Here is a 20,415-nt window from a genome sequence, read left to right as displayed (position 1 = left end):
AAGGTCTAGTAACTTTACTCACTAAAGACCAAGTTACATCACTGGCTAATGTGAGGCCAGTGTCCAGAACTTTGTAATGAAGATACAAACAACTGGTGAATCCAAAAGTAAGGAAGAAAGGAAGAAAGAAAGACGGAAAGAAAGAAAGAAAGAAAGAAAGAAAGAAAGAAAGAAAGAAAGAAAGAAAGAAAAGGAAGAAAGAAAGAAAATGTCAGAATCATAGCATGTTAGACAAAGCCTTTGACTTTTACTCATGGGTTTGTTTATTTGCCTACATGCCTTTCAAAATAAGATTTTTATTTACTTACAACCCTGAATAAGTCATGTTCAAATAGGTCAGCATTTCTATACTTCACAGTACATCCTTGTTCATTAAAAAACAATGAACAATGAAACATTACATTAAGTATAAAGTGCCCTATAAAATTCACCCTGTCAAAATGCCACCTAAAAAATCCACTACTCCTTTAATATGAAAAACTACAATTGGCAACATATTTTTTTTCAATGAATTATCTGGAACTTTTAATTCCCAGAGAATGTCGTAACTTTGATTAAAGAAAAAAAATGTGTGTGTAATGTAATTTCTCCATTTGGACCAAGATCAAATGGTGTACGGATAATATAGGCCAGAGATTGGCAGTTTTTTCTGTAAAGTCCAGATAATAAATACTGTTAGCTCTGTGGGTTGTATGGTCTCTGTTCAACTGCTCTTAAAATGCGAAAGCAGTTGTATCATGTAAATGAATGAGCATGGCTCTGTTCCAATAAAACTTTATGAGCACTGAAAATTTAAAAAAATCTAAAAACCATTCTTAGTGTTTGGGCCTGCAAAAACCACTAATAGGCTGGACTGAGCCCATGGGTCATGGTTTGCTGATACTCGTTCTATCGAACTATATAAAGTAAGGGGCAAAATTGCACACCACCAGGACCTAAATCCCTAGGTCTGCCACTGCTTTCCCGGGACACCTTGGGCAAGTTACATAACCTACCTCAGTTTTCTCATCTGTAAAGCAATGTTAATAACCTTAAAAATCTTAATGCATTATTGGGAGCATGAACTCTGATAATAAGTTTTGCAAATGATACTAAGTGTCTATAGTAAGTGCTCAATAAATGTTATCTATTAGTACACATTACTATTTTGGAGGTAACACCTCTTTTGGCTTATTTTAGTGAAAGGATTAGAAAAAGAGCTTTTGTTATATTCCAATTCTCAAAATTATGTTGTTAAGTGCCTAACTATTCTCTTCTCAAGAAAGGAGGGAACCAAATTTACCCAGAGATGTCAAAGAACATTTGGAGTGGGGCAAAGGAAGGAGCAACCCCGAGTTACAAAATCTGCCTCCATCTGAACTGACACCTACCCGATTTCTGTCTTCATTTGTCAACAGTTCCTTCTCCACACACTTGTCCAAGATATCTCTAACCAGAAGTTTGTCCACCAGGGTGGGCTGGAGGAGGTTCATTAGTTGGAGGCACTCATCATGAACGTTCTCAGAGGACGGAGAAGGCAAGTCGGTGAGCTCTGGGTTCAGGTAGCGGGCGGCTAAAACGCTGCCTGCTCTCTGAAGAGCCACCAGAAATTGTCTGGTCCAGCCAGGGGGCCAGCCTCCCTTCTCCAAAGTGCTCAGAAGTTGATCAGCTGCCTGCATGTTCCCAGCGTTGACGGCCGTCCTCTGAATCTGCTCCTTCACCTCATCGGGCAGAAAGTTCAGGTAGTCCAGTACGGGCTCCACCTGGATGTACGTTTTCACTCTGGCCCTGAAACACGAGATGAGATAGCAGAAACTCTTGTCTGCCGAGTAGCCATTCGACATCTTTCGTTCGTGCTCAGCAAAGGGAGAGGATTCTCCCTAACAGACCGACAGCTTGCTGTTCTCTGCTCAACAGGTGAGCTGTGTGTCCCGCGGTCGGCTTGGAAGCCCGCAGGGTCCGCAGCTCTGGGCCTGACGGAGCGGGTGGTCCGCAGGACCCCCAGGGCGGGCGCGGGGGCTCGGTGGGTCGCACCTGGGCAGGGGGCGGGTGGTTAGGTGGCGGGGCGCGCCGGCCCGGGGACGCGGCGGCGAGAAGCTGCGGGCGGCGGGCGGACAGACGGGCAGGCGCGACCCCTCCGACTCTCGGCTGCGCTCGCCCCCGCGGGAGACCAAGACGCCGCCTCTGCCAACTGCGGTGGGAGCTTTGAGCCCCGCTTTCCGCAAGGCAGTTCTTGTAGTTTGCCGGACTTGGGTTTCTGTTTCGATTCTCTCCGTCTCCCTCAGGCCTTTCCAGACGTAATCCGCCGGGGCGGGGAGTGTACGTTTCCCAGAGCAGGAGACACCCTTCGGCCGGCTCTGGCAAGGACAGTCTTTCGGTGGCAGGCACTGTGGGAAACGGAAAAGGAAAGCGAATTCGGAAAGCAGCGATCCAACAATGCTCCTTCTGCAAGTATTTTGACTTTTTTCTTTTTTTTTTTGCAGGGTTCTGCCTCAAAAATCAGACTTCTTTCCCACAGCCGTCTTGCATTACCCCCGTCAGCGAAAAGGTGGAGGGCTTGAAAGCGCGTGATTCGGGACTTCCCGGTCCAGAAGTGAAGAGAAACTGCCACAGACCCTGACGCCAGCCGGAAGGAGTTACCCTTAGCTGGTGACTACAGGTAGGTTCTGCCCCACCCCCAGCCCCCTGTCCGCAGATAAGATGGTAAGACTGCAGGGAGCAGCTGGAGAAAATAAAGCCAAGAAGACATCTTTCCAGAGAGGTGTGAACCCCGAGCCCCAGGATGAATGACCTTTGCACCCTCTCTAGAATAAACCTGACTTCCTGTAGGTCCCCCCAAACCAGCTTTTTCCTCTGAGAATTTGTGGGTTTGAAAAAGAGTGAATAATGATAAACGGTTTATTTGACTGCCTGATGCGTAAATTGTAGTATTTATTTGGCTTTGACCAGGGCCTGGCGACAGACGCAGAGGGACTTTAACCACCAACTCAGCTTAAGAGGAAGCCAAGAATGAAGGTTTTCTATCTCCCAGCCTGTAAGTTCCCCATATTCTTTAATATACAACTTTCCTTTAATAAAACAAAACAAAATCCCCAACAACTTATTTTTGATATAGCTGCCATTCTTTTCTTGGATTCAATACAGAAAGTTTTGGCTGAAGCAGTGAGGAACTTAATTAGCAACTAATGTACCAACTTGTAGTAAACATCAACATTTGTCTATGTCATGAGGGAAAAAAAGACACCCACACTGAAAAATGGCAGCTTTGGTTCAGTACAGAAGCCACATAAAAGTGAGTCCTTCAGGTTGCTACTCATATTCTGCAGCCAGGGGGAAGTGTGGGTGGTAGTGTGTATGCTTCCCGTGAGAACCTCATGGTCTAGAATTATATGGAGGATGGAGGGGTCAGTTAAGCCATTAAAAAGATACATTTAGGAAAAGTAATCTCGTAGCAAAGCGCATTCAATGAAGTTTAGATAGGACAGGGACGCCTGGTTCTGCTTTGGACTGGATAAGAGAAATACAGAGTCCTTGTTTTTATCAGAGGCATACAAAATATTCAGTAGAGCTCTTTATAGCATCTCGTCTTGTTTTATGCTTTAATTATATTGTGTAGCTAAGCTTTTTTCTTTCCTGTAGGATTGTAAGCTGCTTGAAGAGAGGGCATATTTACACACTAACCAGTACAATACAAACAGTAGGTCCTAACCAGTAGGTCCTTGATGATTACCCTCAGTGGGAATTTTATTTGCTTTGACCTTAGCAGTTGGTCTAACATCAAACACATAGTGAAAGTTACTGAAGTGAAATAAAACTTTGGTCTTGCAGGTAGACCTGCTTTATATTATTCTTTTCCATTTCTTCATAAAATACTACTATGTATTTACTTAATTTTGGGATTTGACCTTGTACCTAAAAAAAAAAGAGAGAGATTAAGGGGAACCTGGGTGGCTCAGTCGGTTACGTGTCCCACTCTTGATTTCAGCTCAGGCCATGATCTCATGGGTTGTGAGATCAAGCCTCACGTCCCGCTCTGTGCTCAGCAGGGAGTTGGTTTGAGGTTCTCTCTCCTCTCCCTCTGCCCATCCCCCCACTCACTCATGCTCTCTCTCTCTCAAAATAAATCTTAAAAAAAGAGATTAAATTAGATGTTTCTGCAAAAGTATTCAAATTATCAATTTTAGTTATTGGGTCTATGAAGGTACCTTTTAGGACCATTCCAAGAAATTCCCTCCAGCCCTGCCCTTCAGGTACTGGCAGGTTTCATTTAGTACATTAAAACAAAACCAACCAACCAACCAAAAACCATTCCGTCCCCTGATATCCATCCTTCTGTCCTTGAGCTTCAAACACCGGAGGATACAAAGGAATTGATGGCTAAATATGGGGAAATAATGTCATCATCTTAACATCATAGAATTGCTGTTTGGATGACAGAGGGTCAAAAGTAGAAGCTTACATGTTTGGTGTTCAGATTATGTCATTCATTCATGCAATCATTTAAAAAATATTTATTAAGTACCTGCGATATGATCAGTGCTGCTCTTGTATAGTTAATAAAACTGAACAAAACTTCTATTTTTATGGAGTTTACATTCTAATGGGAGTGGGAAGACAGATACCAAATAATAGCCAGAAAGTAGGCAATGTTCCAGTGGAGAACAAATGCTATGAGAACTATAGTAAGATCCATTCCTAAGTATTTTGTTTTGTTTGATGCTATCACAAATGGGATTGTTTATTTCTTTTTCAGATAATTTGTTAGTGTATAGAAATGCTACTGATTTTTGTATATTGATTTCATATCCTACAACTTAACTGAATTAGTTGATTAGATCTAACAGGTTTTTGATGGAGTCCTTAGGATTTTCTCTGTATGAAATCATGTCATCTACAAATAGAGACAATTTTACTTCTTTTTGTCCAATTCGGATACCTTTTATTTCTTTTTCTTGCCTGATTGCTCTCGCCAGAACCTCCAGTTGAATGTTGAATATGAGTGGTGAAAGTGGGCACTCTTGTCTTGTTCTTGATGTAAGACCTAGATAATAATGTACATTATAGTTTCACCAGCTGATTTTCCATATAGACACCCTCCTCTAATTCTCACCATTAGCATTCCATAATATCTATCAATAACAATTCATATTTACTCTCTAGTAAGAGTCACTTTGCTGGATGAGGATTGAATGATGAAGACTGAGCGTGAGTGAGAACACCAGAAGGAAAGTAGAAAGGAACCTCTTTTTTAGGACTCTTCCATAATCTTGATAGGACCCCTTCTGGAGGAAGGAGAAGGGGCGGGGCGAAGCCAAGCCACAGTCTCTCAAAGTGTGTCTTTTTTCTTTATCTATAATTTTGCATTGTGATTTAGTTTATTTTCTACTTTTTGTTTGAATAGATGTTTTCCTCTGTCAAGCTTCCTCTGGTAACTTTCATTTTCATTCTCCTTTTTGTTTTCTAAATGTTAAGTTTCTATTTCCTTTATCCTTTGAGGTAGGAAATCTTGTCAATCTATGTCTTTTCCTTTTCTCTAGATCTGCCTTTTCTTTTTAAACCCAAAAGAACATTTCAGTCCCCATCAATTTTAAAAAAGTCACCTGTAGCATTTTGTTCTCTAAACAGTAAGTCAGGAAGATATGAGATAACAAATTCCTGCTGTTATCCAACCTTTCATCTGAGTTTTCTACAGTTGAGAAGCAGTAAAAATCATAGCTCCACTTCTTTGACAAACTAGAACTACAATGTAATGGCAGTATGCTTTTCTTCTCAATTAAATTACAATAAATCTAGTTCAATGAGGAAATCCTTCTAAAATTGTTTTTCTGTTCCTTCATTTGTTATCAGCTTGTATCAAGAAAGAGACTACTCTGTTTCATTTAAAGCTAGGTGTCCTTAACCTAGCAGTATAGTGCTCTGATTAAGCACGGTGACCCTGCGCCGGGATGTCAGGACCTACATCTCAGCACCACCTCTTAGTTGCTGTGTGGTCTTAGGAAAATCACCTAAAGTTTCCCACTTGTGAAACAAGAATGATACCAGTACCAGGCCATAAGGTTGTTCAGAGGCTAGACTGTAAAGCGCTTAGCACCAGCCCTGGCATTTTAGGTGTCCAAGAAGTGACGACAAGCAATGAGTAAGAGACGGTGTTACCTCTCAAAGAATGCACAATTTATAGTGGAAATAAATTAGTTATGTATATAAACCTATATAATAAGTAGCCAGGTAACTGAGTTTTTAGGTAGGATCACTTTTTTCAAGAAACAGAAGCTAATAGACTGACTTAGCAGAAAAATTTATTGAAAGGTACTATCATAGATTTATATTTCAAAAACATAAATCCAAAACAGAAAGAGGAATTTTAGCTAAGTTTATTAGATCCTAATACTCATTTCTTAATTATTTCCACCATTTCAGTTATAAAATTCTGGTTTTAAGCATGTGCATGCAAAAGTGTTTCTATATAACAAACAATGTTGGGAAAAAAATCAGGAATCAGTGAAAAATTTTCCAAACATCTACTTTTCCAAATGCTTCCTCTATAGCTTAAACTTTCAAAAACAGTCACTTGGGCATGTTTTTGTTAAAATCTCAAAGGCAGGGAGCCTGGGTGGCTCAGTTGGTTAAGCAACTGCCTTCGGCTCAGGTCATGATCCTGGAGTCCCGGGATCGAGTCCCGCATCGGGCTCCCTGCTCGGCGGGGAGTCTGCTTCTCCCTCTGACCCTCCTCCCTCTCATGCTCTCTGTCTCTCATTCTCTCTGTCTCAAATAAATAAATAAAATCTTCAAAAAAAAAAAAAACCTCAAAGGCATAGATTGGCTATGTTTCTTTTACTTTATTTTAAAATTAATGGTTAAGAGCAAACTACAGTCAAATGTGATTAGAATGCCATTGTTTTTTCCTTGAAATTATGGTTGACAGCTAGTAAACACTTGGGGTAGATGTCTAAGCCTGCGTTCATTCTGATTGAAGGGTTCTAATCACTTAATACTCACCCTTATACAATTAATTAAATATTTTTATTTCACCTGCTCATATTATAACTGACAATGTTTTGAAGTAGAATGAGTTACTGAAATCAAGCATTAAGATAAATTGAATCAATCTTTTTGATTTGCTAAATGACAAAGGGTTAAACTAAGATTTTTTAAAAGTAATAAAGCATTATCGATTACAAAATATCTTTTATTATTAATGCACTGGGTTATATCAATTACATTGAACAATCTTATTTCATCTTCATCTGATGCCTTATTATTTAATTTTTGTTTGTATTTTATGATACATTATTATAGTAGTACGTGTAAAGATTTTCGAAGTACATATACTTTTATTAGGGTTCATGTTCAAATATTTTTACTGATAAGGAATCAGGAACAAAGTACTTGGAGACCACAGCTCTAGAGAGCCACCCAAGGGCTAAAGGTTGTGATGAATTTGAGGAGCGGGATTAATAAGAATAGAAGAGGAAGATGTATAGGGGAACGGAGAGTGAACTCTGGGCAAAGACGGGGAATTTAGCATTTAGATCTTGAAAGTACAACATTTCAAGTTACTAGTATTGCTTTGTGACAACTGTTAGTATACTAAGTTAACATATGGAAACTGAATATATTTCATATCCTATTGCCAGATATGCAGTAGGATATAAAATATATTCTTGAATTGAATTTTTTAATTTTTTAATTTTTTAAAGATTTTATTTATTTGAGAGAGAGGGAGAGAGAGAGAGAGCACAAGCAGGCAGAGGGGCAGAGGGAGAGGGAGAAGCAGACTCCCCACTGAGGAAGGAGCCTGATGCAGAACTCGATCCTGGGACCCTGAGATCATGACCTGAGCTGAAGGCAGATACTTAACCGACTGAGCCACCCAGTCTCCCCTTGAATTGAATATTTTAATAAAAGTCATGTTCTATTTAAGAAACAGTTCATGTTCACCATAGAAAATTTGGGTGGGGGGGCGGAAATAACACAAATACTGAAGAAGATTATATTAATTACTTGTAATCCTATCACCCAGAGATAGGCATTATTAATATTTTAAGTATATTTCCTACCAATATTTTATGGTGTAAATATGGGTATATGCATGTGCGCATTCAACATCCCTTCAACAGAGAGTGACTGAGATGGTCTCAACTGTGAGGAAGAGATCGCCAAGGAAGAGATCTCCGTCGGAGATCATGTTGACATGCCAAGGGGAGAAAGAGCCTGGGGAAGATTTCCCTACAGCAGGGATGGCAAGGACATTTGGGCAGCAATGCCTAATATTGAATAACAGGTTCATTTTTTTTTTCTTTTTAAAGACCTTATTTATTTATTTGACAGAGAGACACAGCGAGAGAGGGAACGCAAGCTGGGGGAGTGGGAAAGGGAGAAGCAGGCTTCCTGCCGAGCAGGGAGCCCCATACAGGCCTCCATCCCAGGATGCTGGGATCATGACCTGAGCCGAAGGCAGACGCTTAACAACTGAGCCACTCAGGTGCCCAAGAAGTTCATTCCTGTGTTGCACTTGCTGTACTGACCCTTCTTGGTCCCAGATCATTCTTAAAAGTCTGCCACATATAACAGCTTTGTGTGGTGGTGCTTTGGTTAATAAAGGAGAGCTGGTGGCCCCATGTGGTGGAGCAGAGCTGCGTAGAAAGAAAGTGTAGCTGTTGGAAGTGAGACAGGGAATGTGGATCGAGAATTCCATCCAAGGGTGACAATGAGAGCATAAGCCCTCTAGGAATCCTCAGACATCTTAGGAATAGCACCAGACTTACAATGCAGGATGGGAAGGGTCATCTCAGTAGGCATGCTTTCAGCCGCAAGATGAAGAATGCCTGAGTAAATGTGGCCCAGCCAGAGGGATTGCTTTTTCTCCCATAACAAGAAGAGTCAGTGTGTTCATTGTGTCAGAACTCTAGGAGGTGTCCTGTAATTTTCTTGGCTTTTCTCTCATGGTTGCAAAATGGCTACAACAGCAACAACCATTATTTCTACCTACAACCTCAGTTAAAACATGTTGTGGAGCTCTTCCCCTAAGCGGCCTGAGGTGACCTCTGAAAATGGTTCGCTATTCGCTTGACCCAGAAAACCCTACGAAATCATGTAAATCAAGAGGTTCAAATCTTCGTGTTCACTTTAAGAACACACGTGAAACTGCCCAGGCCATCAAGGGTCTGCATATACGAAAAGCCCCCAAGTATCTGAAAGACGTCACTTTGCAGAAGCAGTGTGTGCCATTCCGTTGCTACAATGGTGGAGTTGGTAGGTGTGCCCAGGCCAAACAGTGGGGCTGGACACAGGGTCGGTGGCCCAAGAAGAGTGCTGAATTTTTACTGCACATGCTTAAAAATGCAGAGAGTCATGCTGAACTTAAGGGTTTAGATGTTGATTCTCTGGTCATTGAGCACATCCAGGTGAACAAAGCCCCCAAGATGAGGCGTAGAATGTACAGGGCTCATGGTCAGATTAACCCATACATGAGCTCTCCCTGCCACATTGAGATGATCCTTACTGAAAAAGAGCAGATTGTTCCTAAACCAGAAGAAGAGGTTGCACAGAAGAAAAAGATATCCCAGAAGAAACTGAAGAAACAAAAACTTATGGCCCGGGAGTAAATTCTGCAGAATAAATGCAAATAAAAATAAAAAGAGAAAAAAAAAAAAAAAAACATGTTGTGGAGGTGGCTTTCTCCCATTTGCTTCCTCTGAACAGTGAAGGAAGAAAAGATTCCAGGAGTCCCCCAGCAGAATTCTCATCTATCTCATTGGCCAGAACTGGGCTGTGTCCTCCTCCCCTAAAATAAAGTTATATCTACTCAAACATTAAACAATTATGATATTTAACAGTAAAGGAGCTTAAACCATTGTTTGTCATAGGAGCTTAAAGCGTTTTATTTGAATATGAAAGTACAAGGATGAACCAAGGAGGGCTGGAAAAAGGTGTTTTCAGGCTGCTCTCTGTAAGAGAACACACACATTGCCCTTGGTGAGCGCCCCCAGTGGGAAGTTCCAAAGCTGACAGTGAGCTACAAAAATTGTTCTCAAGCCCAGCTAGCTGTGTATTAGACTCACATGGAAAGATGTATACAACTATCCATTGCATCCAAATCCATTGCATCCAAATCTCCACGATTGGAACTTAGGATCAGTTATTAGGATCAGTTATTTTCCCTTTCAGTTCCACTTGTGATTCCACTCTCCGGCCAGAGGTGAGAACGAGGGGTTAGGGCCAGCTGAGAGTACAGCCCAGGCTCATTATTCGTGGTAGTTACGTACTATAAAGTTGTACTGAATTAGTGAACTGAATTAGTGAACGCTGCTCCCGGAGACATATGGAATGAGATCACACTCTGGTCACAACATTTCTAAAACTGATCAATTTATAATCTTGTTTTGTGTGTGTGTTTCTGTTTAAAGACACCTAAATTAATATATATTGTTGATTCATTAACATTGAACTCAGAGTTAACAGCACTATAACTCATACCTGAGTGATGCTTATCTAACACACATTTTCTCTGTGAGACACATCACGATTTTCCTGTGCTTAGAAACACCATATAACACTTCAGGACTATGCTCAGAGGCATTTTAAACAGTGAAATCACTGACAAAAAGCCCCAAAATGCAAAAAACTGGCACTAAATATACCACAAAAAGGACACTTGTTTACAGTTTGAGAGCTGAGACAAGAAGGCAGAGCTTCACCTTGTTTGACCTCAGCTGGGAACATGCGCATCGGGCAGCTCAAATTTTTCACTGCTCTGCACAGATCCACCAATGACCAAGAAAGCATCAAAAGTAATGATTTGGGAGTTACAAATTTTAGTGAGTAGGTAAATAGTTTCCTGGTCTAACCAGGAGAATATGAAAAACTCGTTTTGTGTTTTGTATACGTATTCCTAAATCATTCGTATTCAGTTTAGCTAAAGCCATGATATAAATGAACATATATTTTCAGTAATTTATTATGAGAGATGTTGTAGTTTGTAACATTCAGCTACAAAATCCATTGACTTGGACATTGTCAGATATTTGCTTAGGACAAATGGAACCTATTATGCATCACAGAAAATATATTCCTTCATGGCAGTAGTACTGTGAACACTTCAGAATGTCAATCTCCAGCAGATATTTGGAAAAATGGATCATATATAAATTCAACTAAAAAGGTCATCTTGGGCGCCTGGGTGGCACACTCAGTTAAGCATGTGCCTTCGGCTCAGGTCATGATCCCAGGGTCACGGGATCGAGTGCCACATCTGGTTCCCTGCTCAGTAGGGAGCCTGCTTCTCCCTCTCCTCCCTGCTCATGCTTGCTCTCTCTCTCTCTCACTATCTCTGTATCGCTCAAATAAATGAATAAAATCTTAAAAAATAAAAAAATTAAAAGGTCATCTAATGTCTGTAAACTTGAGAGAAGATAACAAGGGCAGAAAATCTGAATCTGAGTGACGTTAGAAGAATTTTTGCTTATCTTATACCTAACTGCTACCTAGGCTTTTGGTAGTTCTCCAACCTGTTGTTTCAGCAAAGAGAATGAGGGACAGAGGTAGGAATCCCTATATCATTTGAAAAACTATCTTATGATAAGCAACTAGAATTTCTTATACTTTGTTAGGCAGTTAGTTAGACATGAGCAAGGAGGAATTAAAGCAGGGGCTGGCCACCCCTGGGAGCCACCCCCAAGGGTTAACAGTGACACCTTCAGAGCAACCTCTAAGGCCTAACAGAACAGAAAAGGCTTAGCCACAGAGCTGGCTCAAAAGCCACAAGGGGACGTCTGAGAGCCATGCACACAAGGGTCTCAACTTGCCCTTAAGTACCTTCAAGATCACAACAAAACTCATTGTAAGTCCATAAATATGCAATACGTGAATAAATATAATTATAACCAAAGGCATCATGGGTAGGTGCATGTGCAGAGGCCAAAATGTTAAGTAACCACCAGCTGTCAAACAAAAATGTCAATCAAAGCTAAATTTACATGTACACAAAGCAGGCTTAAAAGGATGCAGCTAGAGCTTCTGGGGCCATTGCCGCTCCTACTTTGGCAGTGGCCCACTCTCACTCTTGAATCAAGTGAACTATACTTATCAGTAGATTAAGTATAAGGAGTAAGCTCTGTCTCCCCCATCTGGTCTCGGGTCTCCAATTCTTTGGTGCATCTGGGACAAGAAGAGAGCAACCAGGTAACACTTTTTCCCACCATGAAGAGGGAAATTAGGAAGATTATCAGGAAATCCAAGTTTCATACACAATAAAGCTCCATTGGGTAGCCACTTTTATTGCAAGTCTATCATACCCTTGGTGACCAATATTCAAACTGCAGTTCAAGGAAATTTAATGTGACATAGTGATACCTTAGAGGGGGATGGAGAGAGGCTCAGTGGGCGAGGCTCCGGGTCCCACCCCTACCCCAAAGAGAGCAGATCAACTTTTCTAAGTTTTATACTTTGGGACTGAGAGGGGAGGTGCACTTGGAGGAGAAAAGCACACTGGTGGTGACAGGGAGTCTGGTGGTGATGCCTGGAAACAGTACATGAAGATCTGCTTGTACCATCAACCACAGTAAGGGCTTTCCTCTGGCCCAAGGAATCAAGTTTCAGTAGAAGTGTTTTAAGATTTTATTTATTTATTTATTTGAGAGAGTGAGAGAGAGAGAACATGGAGGGAGGAGCAGAGGGAGAGGGACAAGTGGACTCCACGCTGAGCCCAGAGCCCAATGCAGGGCTCCATCTCAGAACCCTGAGATCATGACCTGAACCAAAACCAACAGTCGGACATTTAACCGACTGAGCCACCCAAGCGCCCCAGTAAAAGTATTTTAAATTGATATTACCTCAAGTCTTCTGGCATCCCTGAGGCAATTTCTTCTGAGGAAGACTAGGAAAATTAACTTTTGCCCTGAATAAATGCATCATTTTGGATATGACAGTGGCTAATCTCTTATCACCGCAGGGCCCTGACTAAATAAAAAAAAAAAAAACTGTCATGACAAAAAAAGTCCATATTTTTCCATATATTTGGAAAAGCATTTGAAAATCTCTGTGCTGAAATATCAGATCATGATGTATAAAGAATTCTTTAAAAATAGACAAATATTTTACCAGAGCCTTCTTAAACTGTTTCCCAACAAGTAAAAAACACGAATGCAGGCTGGGCAGCTGCCTTTACCCCAACAATTTTTTGTAGGACCAAATATTAGCAGAGTTGGGCAAGTTCTGGAAACAGTACACCATATTGTTGACCGAGGGAAAGGGACTTCTATACTTGTTGTAAATGAGAGAATGCTTGCGTAAAGTCAGTAAATGAATAAATGACCGATTTACTCAGGCTGCAAATTATACCACATTTTAAAAAGTAAAATGATGCTGAAATTTATAATTATATATATAATTTGTAATTATTATTAAATTTTAAAAAATATTTTAAAAATGCTTTTGTAAAGTATTTCTTGATTACTGCTAAAATAATTTAATCTTTTCTCCTCTAAATTCCTAATTAGAATGTGCATTTGCCTGCCTGTAACACATACCTGTGTTGAGGGTACACAGCCTAAGGGGAGCTTACACAGCCCTTCCCAACCTTTAGAACTGATACAAAATTTTGGAACTTATTTAGTGCAGTTGGCTTTCAATGTGTTGATTCTTTCTCCCTCAAATGCAGTGAAAGCTTCAAAAGGGACATATTGTACTATATGAGAATTGTTTTTTTAAAATATAGAGTGGTCCAAATTATTTTATTACTACCAATGATCTACTTAAAAAATATTTTCAAGATGAAGGATTTATTATTTTAGTAGATGGGTAAAGGTAAATAAGGTTGCAAGCATGGATTGTGAGTAATATTTGATTTAATACTTTTTAGAAATGTTTTGTTTCTCAGGAATAGACTGGTTATGTGCACATAAATGTGCCGTATGTTGATAAGGAATTAAGAATAATATTAGCATTTACTATTTGTTGAATACCATGATGAATTGTAGAGAAAACCTGAGCTTCTTCACAAAATGAATTCCAAAAGCTGACCCAGGTTCTCTGGGAACAGCCAGGAACTGCCTGTGGCTCATCATGTTCCCTGGAACTTTGATGACAAAGTGACTCCTGTGAGGAGCCAGCACACACAAAGCAGCGCAGGCTGAGCCTACACGGTCAGCCCTGTGTCGCCCCTCTCAGGAAGGTACTCAGAAAGGGGAAGCCCTCCCTTGCTCCTTTCTCAGGCGGTTGTGCGCTACCTGCCTATCATTGTGTTGCCTCTGCTGCCCTCTTGTGGGGGGTTTACTATCAAATAGTAAGTAACAGAACTGATTTGGCTGGTGTCAAGTAAGTACAATTGCAACTATGAACAATATAGATTTTTGACAGATAACAGAAAAGGTAGGTAATCTGTATTTCCCATGGGAAGATAAAACCATGGCTATAATTTAGTAAAAACTTAAAGTATTATATTTTACAAAAGCCAAGAAAAACATTGAGGGCTCATTGCCCTAGTAGGGAATATCCCCATTTAACAAAGGAGAAACCAAGATTCATAGAAGTTCTATTACATTGCCCAGTGTCACACAGCCAGCAGATGAGCTTGGAGTCAATTATAAATCTCCAAAATACTTATTGCACAGTTCCTTCAAGAGTTAGCATAGACAATAATGGCTAGAACCAACTGTTTTAACATGTCCATTTTCTTATTTTTCCAGTATGGTGAGGCCAACATATCAGAGATGATTGCCATTGATAAAGTAGTTTATTACAATTTCTAAGAGGAGGGGGCACACCACAGCATGCAGGATCCCATAGAGAAACACCAGAAGGCAGCAGGACCAAGGGGAAAGCATGGGCAGAGCCTTTATTGTGGTTTCTATGGGAAAGGCAAGGCAAGGGAGGGTAAGCAGAGTTAGAATGGACTAGTTTGAATAATTTTAGAGGGCTCTAGGGCATAGAGGTTATCCCCAACTGCCTGTATCTGGCCCTGGGGAGATTAGTGTGGAGGAACACTGTCTTTTGGGGTGGAAGAGCCAGAGAGAGGAGGTAGTTTACAGCAGGAGCTGTGGATTGCCTAGTTTACATATGAAAGGTGAGTCATTTGTTATCTCTGAGAATTGGCTAGTCCTGGGAGGGCCAGTTTCTCTGTAGTCAGAGAGGCCCTAGATGCCAGAGCATCAAGAAAAGAGACAATAAGGGGCGCCTGGGTGGCTCAGTCGTTAAGCGTCTGCCTTCGGCTCAGGTCATGATCCCAGGGTCCTGGGATCGAGGCCCGCATCGGGCTCCCTGCTCCGCGGGAAGCCTGCTTCTCCCTCTCCCACTCCCCCTGCTTGTGTTCCCTCTCTCGCTGTATCTCTCTCTGTCAAATAAATAAAATCTTTAAAAAAAAAAAAGAAAAGAGAAAATAAGAAAATAAAGTAAATACACCAATTAACACATTCTCTTGAACTCAGAATGTGTGTGTGAATGAATGAAATCAGTAGTAATAAAGATAAATCATCCTAACTCTGACATTGATATTAATTTATTATCTGTATGATGTGATTAGCTGATAGTTTTATATATATGTTACCAAATACCAATCAAGAAGAAATGTCAAAATTGATCTAAATATCAGCTGGGTTTTTTTTTTTTTCATTATTGGAAACTATAATAGGGTCAGAAGCTTCAAGATATATGTTTTCCTGAAAGGTTGAGATCATAATTACTTATTTCAAATTTATACTGAAAAAGATCTATTTTAGGCACATGCTTTTCCAGCAGAAATGAATTTTGTTTCCTTCTAAACAGCTTTTATTTTGTATGCATATTTATTTAAGAAAATGTGCAGAAAGGTATTTTGTATCGGAATTTGAATTTAAAGAACCATTTTCTTACCCATCTACCTAGATATTTACTCTCTGTGTCCCCATTCAGCCCTTTTGGTAACTTCTCTTCATTTAATTATGCTTTCTGATATCACTAACTACCATTTTCAACAATTTATGAGCAAACCATTGTGTAAAGCTTCTGTTGCTAGGTTACATTCTCCTTTACTGGAATCATGGTGGCTCAATAAAAACCTAGGTTCTTGTTCTCTCTCTCTCTGCCCCCCACCGTCCCCCCCAACACTTCTAATAGCCTATTTGTTTAATCAACTCTTTGGATTTAATTCGCCATTCAATATAATTATTCTATAAATATTTACTGTATGCAGTTTACCTGCATTTTTGTCATACCTTACATAAAAATTAAATGGGTTGAGTCTCTAATTGAAAAGTTGTTGGGGCACCTGGATGGCTCAGTCGGTTAAGCGTCTGCCTTCAGCTCAGGTCATGATCCCGGGGTCCTGGGATGGAACCCCGCGTTGGGCTCCCTGCTCAGGGGGGGAGCCTGCTTCTCCCTCTCCCTCTGCCTGCCACTCCCCCTGCTTGTGCTAGCTCACACTCTCTCTCTCAAATAAATAAAATCTTTAAAAAAAGAAAAAGAAAAAAGAGTTGTTAAGTTTTGGCAGGATTGTAAGTGTAAATTGCGGGATTTCTTTTTCTTCAATGTATATGATATTTCCCACTTGCTCCTAAAGATCCATGCTCTCTCCCCTCTCCTTTCCACTGTGGCCTGGGACACATTCATGAACATTCTTTCCCTCTGGCTTCTGACTGAGATCAGCCAGTGGAAGCACTGACAGGAGATCAGAGGCAGGGAAAAGAGTGAGGTTATAGTATTTGCTCCCTCAGCTCCCTTCTGTGCAGTTCATCATGGCGTATCCCTCTACTAAAGGTCATGTGTCAGATGACCCTCTCCATACAGTTACTGTCTGTAGGTTTCAACACTGCTTCTTTGCCTTTGCCTCTCATCCTAAGGGCAGTAATGGATCCTCCTTGTAGCTTGCACTGAGATGCTATATCACTCTTTATTGCTGCCTGTTAACTACGTTAACACCTTTGTAAATGGTGACTTTTATTAGAGTTCCTCAATTGCTATGTTTGAGTGTGCCATCTGCTGTTTTCTGGTGGATATGGCAGCAACTGAGTTTTTTGGATAAAGGTTGGAGAGCAAAGCAAGTGTCCGAGGTAGGTTAAATAGAGCAGATCTTGGATGGGGCATTAACTGGGCTCCTTACATCCACCCAGTTTGTGCCTGGCACCAACGCCGATCATGGGTCCCTATTTATATTAGTATATATTATAATTCCAATCCTCAGGGACCGTACAAGGAGAATACCAAACTTTTTTCTTTTTATTCAGTTCAGTTTTTAATTTAGCATAGCTCAAGCAATAATAATGTGCTATATAGCTTAATTCTTACTTTGAGCAACTTCAAAATCTCTAAGCATGGGACTTCATTCATTATTTATTCACTCATTCAAAACTGTGTGAACACTGTAGGTTGTCATTTTTCAAACATGAATTAATCAGGTCATGTTTTGTTTTAAAAATATTTTGCAACTGTTTTGATGTGTGTCTACCTCCACAATACAACTTATTATTATCTTAGTTTCCTCTTAAAATATAATTGGGGCTACTAATGTCACAAGATTTTGGGGAAGCTCAGATATGATAATGTGCAAAATAGCTCTGAAAAGCATCATGTGCTATATAAATAAGTGTGCTATATAAATAAATAGATTTTAATTTTTAAAATTTCTATTACCAGGTCTTATTCCTATCAATAGTTTTACATTGATGAGGGATAGGAGCAATCTTATCTTCATACATATGCAAAACACCTAAGGATTAGTGTAGAAATGGGATGATCTCAGCTTTTAGCCAGTCCATAATCTGTTTAAGCACTGGGCCACTTTTATTTTTATATTTTTTTAAAGTAGGTTTTTAAGCAGCGTCCATGTGTTCCGTTCTGCACTTCATTTATCTATTATTTTTTAAAGAGGGAGGTGGAGGGAGGGGCAGAGAGAGAGAGAGAGAGAGAGAATCTTAAGCAGGTTCCATGCCCAGCATTGAACACGACCACGGGCTTGATCTTACAACCCTGGGATCGTGACCTGAGCCGAAATCAAGAGTCGATGGTTTAACTGACTGAGCCACCCAGGCGCCCCCACTTTTATGTTTCTGATTAAAGTATTTTTGGTTGTTAACAGGACCACTGTAGCTTAATTCACATTGTATGTGAGCAAGTTACTAACGAAACGGATAGCTAAAGTAAGTTTTCAATCAACATTACTTCATTTTTATCTTTCTAGAAAGTCAGTTTTGTGAGTATATGATCCCATGTTATTAATATGGAGTCCAACTGATATTCACAAGGATGAAACCTGGATTTAACATTGCCTGAATAATAAATTATTTTATGGAGGCTATTAATCAGTGTTGCAGTTTTTACTGAGCATTTGTTGTGGACACATAGTGTGGTCAACATTTTATATATATACAGAATTTCTAAGGAAGTTTGCATTGAATCCAAATTGCTTAATAGGGCTTAATGATCCAAGTGAGGAAGCATATATTCAGAAACTACCATTCTTCACCTCTCTGAAGAGCCCTGTTGACACTTTTTGTATATGCATTACTGTTTTTTAAATTGCTTTTGAGTTTGTGCTTCTGCCGAGAGAGTACTTAATATCACCAGAATTAGAAACCAAAAAACTGTGTTGTTGAAAGCTTAGCTGAATAAGGTCAGTTTGTTAAGTGGCTGGTCTCAGTAATAAATGGCAAATAATATTTACTTCTGTCTTATTTGTGAAGCTTATTACTTTTTTGTGTCCTCACTAGTGGTCATTAACCCTTAGGCATTTGCAACAGTTTTAGACTTATAATAAAATTATTACTGGATAGCTTCATTTTATACTGTCAAGTTTTTATGTCTTATACAAATAACACGTATAGAGCCTTCATTATTCCGTAAAACACATTATTGCATAGAGACACAATAATTTCTGGAAAAGGTATGATAATTATTGCACGTATATCAATCAAAACCATGGCATGAAATGTATATGAATACATTTTAGCATAAAATAGATAAATTCTAGAGCAGATCCAAGGTGACGACACAACAGTGGATGTGATATCTGTCTCCTCATCCTCACCTTTCAGATTTTGTGTGCTATAGATTGAACTGTGTCCCCCTAAAATTTATTTGTTGAAGCGCTAACCCCCAGTGTGATGGTATTTGGAGATAGGAGTCATTGGATGGTAATTAGGTTTAGGCGAGGTTAGGAAGGTGTGACCCTCATTATGGCATTAATATCCTTATAAGAAGAGACAACAGAGAACTTGCTTCCTCTGTCTCTCCACCGATGTACTTGGAGGACACAGCAAGAATGAGGAGTCATCCTAGGGATACAGCCTTGAGCCATCAAAATGTGTTAGTGTTTGTTCAATTCTTTATAGGCCAGGATTAAGGCCTAGTCAAGAAGAGGGCTCAGAAGAACCTGGCTAGAGTTTGGTCAAGGAGAGAGTATCTGTCACCATGTCATTGAAGGGCAAATCTAAAACATCAGTAAATCTTGAGGGCTATCTCCTAAAAACAGAAAATAATTTCACTATTCTCACCGTCTCAACTGTTATACCCTGGTGAACACCACCATCTCTAAATTACCAACAGATTGCTATCAGGTCTTCTTGCTTCTATGCTAACCCCCTTCAGTCTGTTGTCAACACAGATGAAAGAGTGATCTTTTACAAATTAAGTCATATTATGTACAACTAAAGCTCCAAACCCTCAGTGGCTTCTAATCTCACCCAGAATATAAAGTCTTTACGATGGCCAGTAAAGGCCTAGGGTGATCTGCCCCAATGTCCCTGCTCTGTAAGCACTCTTGGATTTTCCCTCTGGTTCAATCCATGCCAGACTTACTGGCCTTCTTATTGTTCTCTAAACAGGTCAGGAGGTTTCTGCCTTCAAATTCTGCCTGGAACAGTCTTTCTACATGTCCAACTTACTCATGCCAAGTCTTTGCTTAAACCTCACTTTCTTTTTTCCTTCCTTCCTTCCTTCCTTTTTTTTTTTTTAGCAGCATAACCCTCCCTTTCTTATTGAGGTTACTTGAACATCTCATTTTGTACTGCAACCTTGCTCTGTCACCGTTCCAGGCTTGCAGCGTCCTCGGCTCGTGGAGTAAAAGAATGAAGCTCATGGACACCAAAGGGTGAAGTGATAGTTTATTAAGTGAAGGTGAGAACAGAAAGAAAGCTCTCTAGAGTGAGAGGAGTCCCCCCGTGGTCACCAAATGATGTAGTTTTGGAATGTTGGTGAGGTCCAGAGCTGACGGCCAAGAAAGAATTCTTGAGATGTCTTTGGTACAAAAAGGTGGAAGGACAGGGGGACAGGACCTGTGTGCAGAAAGAGCTGCACTGGGGTCATGAGGAGTGGCCCATTATATACTTTCAAGTTGGGAGGGGGTTAGGGATAGCATAAGTCTCTAAGGAATTTTGGAGACAAGGTTTCTAGGACCTTGAGGGGGCTACCTGTTGTTGGGAAAAAGTCACTTATTACTGTCTAACAAAATCTTAGTCATGAGACCCTTCA

At 40.3% G+C, this 20,415-nt stretch overlaps 2 protein-coding genes across 4 annotated transcripts in view; one reads left to right on the top strand and one right to left on the bottom strand.

The window, feature by feature from the left end:
• The window catches only part of IFIH1 (interferon induced with helicase C domain 1), a 56,434-nt gene extending 54,611 nt beyond the window's left edge, over positions 1-1,823 (bottom strand). For both annotated transcript variants that reach the window (XM_081814298.1, XM_081814299.1), the window contains exon 1: positions 1,371-1,823. In XM_081814298.1, the coding sequence (XP_081670424.1) occupies positions 1,371-1,823 (453 nt within the window). The remainder of the gene's footprint in view (positions 1-1,370) is intronic.
• The window catches only part of GCA (grancalcin), a 52,109-nt gene continuing 33,461 nt past the window's right edge, over positions 1,768-20,415 (top strand). Inside the window, exons 1-3 of one of the 2 annotated variants that reach the window (XM_081814302.1) lie at positions 1,768-1,896; positions 2,463-2,638; positions 2,929-3,013. The gene's annotated coding sequence lies outside the window, so the exon portion shown is untranslated. Of the gene's footprint in view, positions 1,897-2,462; positions 2,639-2,659; positions 3,014-20,415 lie in introns of those variants that run through there. The other variant, XM_081814303.1, reaches the window with a different exon arrangement.

This window comes from Leptonychotes weddellii, chromosome 3, assembly GCF_054177405.1.
Source record: "Leptonychotes weddellii isolate Sample4059 chromosome 3, ASM5417740v2, whole genome shotgun sequence".
Classification (NCBI taxonomy): domain Eukaryota; kingdom Metazoa; phylum Chordata; class Mammalia; order Carnivora; family Phocidae; genus Leptonychotes; species Leptonychotes weddellii.
This window is presented reverse-complemented; position numbering and strand designations above follow the sequence as displayed.